General features: G+C 36.1%; 1 protein-coding gene across 1 annotated transcript; it reads left to right on the top strand.

The window, feature by feature from the left end:
* The first annotated feature begins 2,730 nt into the window (after positions 1–2,730).
* On the top strand, positions 2,731–6,625 carry LOC147386429 (probably inactive leucine-rich repeat receptor-like protein kinase IMK2). The gene is made up of 2 exons (XM_086423986.1): positions 2,731–5,058; positions 5,779–6,625. The coding sequence occupies exons 1-2, from the start codon at positions 3,084–3,086 to the stop codon at positions 6,417–6,419; spliced, it is 2,616 nt and encodes an 871-aa protein (XP_086280112.1). The 5' UTR covers positions 2,731–3,083; the 3' UTR covers positions 6,420–6,625.
* Positions 6,626–7,378: the final 753 nt, after the last annotated feature.

Genomic DNA, 7,378 nt, shown 5'->3' with positions numbered 1-7,378 from the left:
AATAAAATCAAACAATGGAATTTGATTTTTCAATCTTACTTATTTTTCATGAATTTTAAATTTCATGAAAAATCACTTTTCATGCAATCAAACAAATCCTAAAGGTAAATTATTTTTGACCCATTCTACATGTCTTCAATTCTCTCTCTCTCTCTCTCTCTCTCCACTTCTAAAATAATGAAAAGCAATGCTCATTGGGTGAGTTTTGGTCTCAATCTCACTAAGAGCACCAATAAATATATATTTAGATAAATCTTATGAAAAGACAGATGTTTGTGCACCAACAAATATTGAAAAGCCTTTGATGCATCAAAACTGCTCACCCTAACTCTATAATGGATATCTATAGTTCCAAAATCATTTCCAGCAGTTTTTTGGTCTCCTCTCGATAGTGGAAGATCTCCCTCCATAGAAAAAAACTATCTCCTTGATTGAGATGGCCACATTTATTTAGCTTGCGCTTTGTTCAAGTGTACTTGATGGGTGAGAAGCGGGTGGTGAAGTGGGAGGTTTTCACTACCCTCATGTCTGCCATATGTTGGACAACAATGCATCCAGGGCCCACAATTATTTGATAAAGTCCATCCTCGGCATGCGTGCCCCAATCTTCTGAAGAGATCTTTCCCTTAGTGATGACAGAGAGGAATTTTGTTTTGCAATATAAAACATTAAGGGTCATAATTATGCTAAGTACCCCCTCGAAGAGTCAAATCAAATTCTCATAAAATACTAAGAAAAAAATCCAAAGTGTTGATTTGATTATGGAAAGTGCTTTTGTAGTGACTAACATGGAGATCACCCCCACGGGGCATTTGATTCTTTTTTGTTTTTTTTCCCCTGGTGAATTACCATTTCGTGAGTTGAATTTGACAAATTTATGATTTTGGTTCACTATTCATTTTAATTATCAAAACATGAACGATAACGAATTTAAAGGTTTGAAAGTGATTATTTTGTTGGTTTATAATGACACCTATGAGATTGTCACTTTAAACTTGCAAAATAGTCACTTTAAAACTTCTGAATTTATTATCGTTCACGTTTTGATAATTAAAATGAACAATGAGCCAAAATCATCAATTTGTCAAAAGTTGAACAGTTTTTTTGTAAATATGCCTTTTTGGGTGAATTTCCATTTCTTGTACCCTTTCCCTTCTTTCGATCATGCAAGCTAAAGGAATTTTTCATTATGTTATATCATTTTTTTTTCAAGGCATGAGCAGATTTGTATATCGATTTTAGAAGTAGAAGAGCTACTAAAACTTGTCTAAGGTCACAAGCGACTCTAAATCATTGTTTCAAATCTTGTTTGAGATTGAGATGACTCACCCAAGTCATCTCGATATTATTTAGGAACGATCTGGATTTATAACATGAAACATTTAACATTGTCTCTTTTGATAGCAAAGATGATTCTCATGATATTTTGAAACTTTTGGACTGGATAATTATAAAAGCACTTCACAAATTAATAAAGGCAACCCACACCATAGCCGAATTGTTTTGTCATATATAGGTTAAAAGTTTTGGAATGAGTTGATTTTTGATGATGATGATATTTATGATGAGAAGATCATCCTCACAAAATATCAGTCCATTCTGAAATTTCTAACCCCATTAAAACAAGTTTAAGAATCATAAATTGTACATTTTTTTTGTAAATCAATTTTGATGGTGTTAAAAATTTCGGAATGAGCTAATTTTTTGTGAGAATGATATCTATAATTCGGTTATGGCTGAGTTGCTCATATTAATTCATGGGGTGCTTTTATAATTACTCTTTAGACTACTTAGTAAAACTCAGAGGAATCAATTGGAATTTTACATTTTTAATTAAAAAATAATTTTTTTAATAATTAAAATTTTAGTATCTAAATAAGAAAATAAGATCTTGTGGTTAAACATCTTTTAATTTATATTATTTTCTAAAAAAAACTTTCCTTATTAACTTAAGAAGATTTCACAATGATATCTTACTAAGAGTTATTGGGCAACATCGATTGCCACAATTGCAATCATTCCCTTCTAGATTTCATGAAAATATATATATATATATATATATATATATATATATATATATATATATATATATATATATATATATATATATATAATTCAACAGTCCCTTCTAGATTTCATCTAAGGTGTTGAAAATAGACCACTACAAAATTCCAAATTTAGAGTTAAAATTCAACATTGAAAAATAATTTTTTTTTTTAAGTTCTTAAGATTTGTTCTCACGTCCTAATGGCAACAAGTCGTGTTTTTGGATGCTACAATGTGAGGTTAAGATTGAAAACTTACTCAATTAGTCAAATTAGTCCGACTCTTATTTTATAAAAAAATTTGAAAATGAAAATAATTTATATAAATAAATAAATATTAAAAATGGAAACTTAGATTGGAAACCATACTCTAGATCTAGATTGAAAGATTAAGATTGGGAGTAGCAGTAGGGTCTTGAACCAAGGGGTTGGGTGGTGGGCCATATGCATGATGATGGTGTAAAAGGTCCCATCTTCGCATCATGTTATCTTAAAATCGAAGAAACTTTTTCAGGAATCAGGACTGGATCTACACTATAATTTCCTCATTAAAACCATAAAAGTCTGTAAATTTCCATTCAAGAAATAAAGAAAAATCATTGAGGTCATCAAGGGCACGTGTAGTGAGTGGCAACTTATGTAATTTTTAACTTACAGTTACACTAAGTCAGATACATTTGGACCCGCAAATATAGCCGTTGGGAGGAGCGGTCGCGGAAGAAATAAAGACCTGCGAAATTTTGCTACCGAAGAAGACTTACCTGTTCAGAAAAATAAATAAATAAAAATTAAAGAAGAAGAAACTAGCCGTTAGGCTCAACTACGAAGAGCTTCTGAACCAACCCACATGAATTTTGTATCCCCAAAACAAGATTCTATCTCTCAGTCTCTTTCACTAGGATTTTCACATGCTTCTGTCTCTCTCTCTAGAAAATCCTATCTTCTGATCTCTCTCCCCCCCCATAGATTATCTCCACCAAATTTTAAGAAACAGAGGAGTTCGAACTTCACTTTATCCTTTGTTTGTGCAAATCTTTAATGGCTATGGAGGATCAAAACAAGTTACTTGATGGGTTCTACAGATACCCATTTCAGCTTCTTCAAACCCAAATGAAAAAAATCACTGATGAGTGCCCGGTTTCAATTAAAAAGAAGCATAAGTGGAAGAATCAATCCTTCCTCAAAATCTCATTTCGGTTTTCTGTCTTGATTCTTCAATCACTTCTATTATTCGCCTTTCAGCCTGTTTCGAGCCAACCATGGGACGGGGTTATCGTCACTCAATCCGATTATCAAGCTCTTCAAGCACTTAAGCACGATTTAATCGATCCAAAAAGGGTTTTACAGAGTTGGAACGATAGTGGTTACGGAGCTTGTTCGGGTGGTTGGATAGGAATCAAGTGTGCTCAAGGTCAGGTTATTGTAATCCAGCTCCCTTGGAAAGGATTAAGTGGCCAAATATCAGAGAAGATCGGTCAACTTTCCGCACTTCGGAAGCTTAGTCTTCACGACAATTTTATTGGGGGAATGGTCCCTTGGTCTCTAGGGTTCCTCCCTAATCTCAGAGGGGTTCAACTCTTCAATAATCGGCTTTCAGGTTCCATCCCTCCTTCAATTGGTTCTTGTCCTCTTCTCCAAACTCTTGATTTCAGTAACAATTCTCTCACTGGAATGATCCCCGCTAGTCTTGCCAACTCTAGTAGGCTTTATAGACTTAATCTCAGCTTCAATTCCATCTCGGGTTCGATCCCAATTAGTCTCACACAGTCCTCTTCTCTTACATTCCTTGCTCTTCAGTATAATAGCCTCTCTGGTTCTGTTCCTGACACTTGGGGTGGAACAGAGAATAGGAATTTCTATAAACTTCAGTCCTTGACTCTTGATCACAACTCCATCTCTGGAAGCGTTCCGGTTTCTCTAAGCAAGTTGGGTAAGCTTGAAGAGATCTCTCTAAGCCATAATCACATCAGTGGAATCTTACCCGATGAACTCGGGAAGCTCTCAAGACTCCAAAGATTAGATCTTTCTAACAATGCCATTAGTGGAAGCTTTCCTACTAGTTTATGCAACCTCTCTTCGCTAGTTAGATTGGATCTCGAGGGAAACCGCCTCAAGAACCAAATTCCCGAATCCATTGACAGGCTACAAAAGCTTTTGTATCTCAATCTTCGGAGAAACCATTTTGAAGGCCATATTCCGACGACTCTAGGAAATATCTCAAGTCTTGCCCAACTCGATTTATCACAAAATCTTCTCAATGGAGGTATTCCAACCTCTCTTGCTGATCTACCCAATCTCAGCTCCTTCAATGTGTCTTACAACAAACTTTCGGGTTCAGTTCCAATTTCTCTATCCAAGAAATTCAATTCCAGCTCTTTTGTGGGAAATCTTCAATTATGTGGATACAGCGATTCAACACCGTGTTCGTCTTCTCCCCCACCTCAAAGTCTCCCACCCGTGTCGTCAAAAACCCATCACCGTAAATTGGATACAAAAGACATAATCCTCATAGCAGCAGGAGCACTCCTCACTGTTCTACTTCTACTTTGTTGTATTTTGCTATGTTGTTTGATCAGGAAAAGGGCTGCTTCAAAAGCAAAGAACGGTCAAGTTTCCGGAAGGGCTGCTGGTGGGAGAGGCGAGAAAGGGGCGTCTGCAATGGGGACTGAAGTGGAATCAGGTGGTGAATCTGGTGGGAAGTTAGTACACTTTGATGGGCCGTTGGTCTTTACTGCCGATGATTTGTTGTGTGCGACTGCGGAGATAATGGGGAAGAGTACTTATGGGACTGTGTACAAGGCGACATTGGAGGATGGGAACCAAGTTGCGGTGAAGAGGTTGAGGGAGAAGATTGCAAAGAATCAGAGGGAGTTTGAAGTAGAGGTTAATGTTCTTGGAAAGATTCGGCACCTGAATCTTTTGGCTCTTAGAGCTTATTACTTGGGGCCTAAAGGGGAGAAGCTTCTCGTATTCGATTTCATGCCAAAAGGGAGTCTTGCAGCCTTCCTTCATGGTAAGTAGATTGTTTAAGCTCATTTTTTTCTATTTGAATTTTGAATTTGTTGATTTAACTGTCGAGTTTTCTTTTCCCCAAACCAATTAGTGTAGGATCATAGTCACCAAATTTCTCCGACTTATTGAAAAAGTTGGGATTACATTGTGAACTTTGCAATTAAATCAGATTAAAACGAAAGATGAAAATGAAGTACTAGTAAGGGAAGATGATGCTGATGAAGATGATGGTGACTGACCATTTTATTGATGAAGCATTCGTTAATGAGAATGCAAAAATGAGAGGATGACAATATTTTGAATAATATAAACCTTGAATGTGTGTTGTGGACTTGTGTTGCCTTGTTGTGGATCCATGGATGATATCTATATGAAGGTTTGGTGATTTATTATGATAGATTCTATTGCCACACTAACTTTTACTAACGAATTTTCCAAGATTCTATTGCTCCAATCCATATGTAAATCACCAAAGAATTAACTCACACTTGGGGTGGTGATAGTAAAAGTTGGTGCGGCAATAGAAGCTCTCTTTATTTTTTGTGGTTGAATGTGAGAATTGGTGATATAATATGAGAACACATCAACAAGTATCAACAATTACAGACTTGAGCCTATCCCAATTTTTTGTTTTTTTTTTTTGGTTTCCTGATTTTAACGAATTTTCCAAAATTTTCCCTTCCCGACTTAATCATCCTTGTTTATATGTATTTATATGCAGCTCGAGGGCCAGATACCCCTGTCGATTGGCCGACAAGGATGAACATAGCCATGGGGACAGCACGTGGGTTATGCTACCTTCACACCCATGAGAACATAGTGCACGGAAACCTGACAGCTGGGAACATCCTACTCGACGAACAAACAAACGCAAAGATTTCCGACTATGGCCTCTCTCGGCTCATGACCACTGCGGCCAATTCAAATGTGATTGCAACTGCTGGTGCCCTTGGCTATCGTGCACCCGAGCTCTCAAAGCTCAAGAAAGTGAACATAAAGACTGATGTCTACAGCCTTGGTGTGGTCATATTGGAACTCCTAACAGGAAAATCCCCGGGCGAGGCAATGAATGGAGTGGATTTGCCTCAGTGGGTGGCTTCTATCGTGAAGGAAGAGTGGACCAATGAAGTATTTGACTTGGAACTGATGAGGGACACCTCCACGGATACGGGTGATGAATTGCTTAATACATTGAAATTGGCTCTGCATTGTGTTGATCCCTCACCTGCAGCACGACCCGAAGTACAGCAAGTTCTCCAGCAATTGGAGGAGATTAAGCCGGAACTGGTCATGTCTGTTAGCTCAGGGGATAATGGTGCATCAGGAGGTGATGGTGCCGGTCTTCCCTCAGTGAGCGATTGATAATCATAATAGTTAGGGTTAATAGATCTAGATTAAATTCTTTTATTCTTAAATTTGTTGCTGTTGTTGGTAATAGGTTCTCTTTTCTTCTTAGTGTCTGTAAACATAAATTTATTTGTTTTATTACATGCTAGTACTTGAGATCCTCCTTATATTTTATGTTAGCATTTTTTGTCTTCTTTCTTTCTGTTACCAAATTGTAAGAGAAATGCTACCCTTTTACTTTAAAGGAATAAGATACCAATACAAAGTATATATTTTTAAATTTCTTTGACTATTTTGTCTTTGGATTACATACGTTTTCAAACCCACACACACACAACACAAACACACTCTCTTCTATATATATATATATGGGAACGGATCAAAGGGCATATGAAAAAATATATGTAAAAACAATGTAATATTAATAAATTTTCAAAATATGGGTTAGAAGTTTCGGAATAAGGTAATTTTTTATGAGGATGATCTCTATGATGGAAGATCATCTGAAAAAAAAAAAAAAATAGTCCAATCTGAAACTTCTAACCCCATTAAAAGTGATTTAAAATGTGGACCGTCAAATTTTTATCAATTTTTGCCAATAATTTGTAAATCACTTTTGATAGATTTAGAGGTTTCAGATTGAGCTGATTTTTTGTGAGGATACTTTTGATGGATTTAGAAGTTTCAGATTGAGCTGATTTTTTGTGAGGATGATCTTCTCATTATAGTGACCATTCTCGCAAAAAATCAGCTCAATCCAAAACCGCTAACCCATATTTTGAAAAACCATTGTTTTTACATATGTCCTATGAACTGCCCCCTATATATATATATATATATATATATGTTTCGTGAGATCATCCTCACCAAAAATAACTAATTCTGAAACTTCTAGTCCGTCAAAAGTGATTTGCAAATTAACAGTAAAATTAATGGTCCACAATTCTTCGACTTGTAAAAATGAGGTTAGAAGT

This window comes from Akebia trifoliata, chromosome 14 (assembly GCF_017979445.1).
Source record: "Akebia trifoliata isolate Shusen 1 chromosome 14, ASM1797944v1, whole genome shotgun sequence".
NCBI classification, from domain to species: Eukaryota; Viridiplantae; Streptophyta; class Magnoliopsida; order Ranunculales; family Lardizabalaceae; genus Akebia; species Akebia trifoliata.
The sequence above is the reverse complement of the archived record's forward strand: the minus strand, read 5'-3'. Positions and strand labels throughout refer to the sequence as shown.

What these genes read in the sequence shown, in the direction of transcription:
- LOC147386429 (XM_086423986.1), top strand. Translation starts at nt 3,084, where the DNA reads ATGGCTATGGAGGATCAAAACAAGTTACTTGATGGGTTCTACAGATAC. An exon ending in TCTTGCAGCCTTCCTTCATG is followed by an intron (nt 5,059 to 5,778) that starts GTAAGTAGATTG and finishes ATTTATATGCAG; the next exon opens with CTCGAGGGCCAGATACCCCT.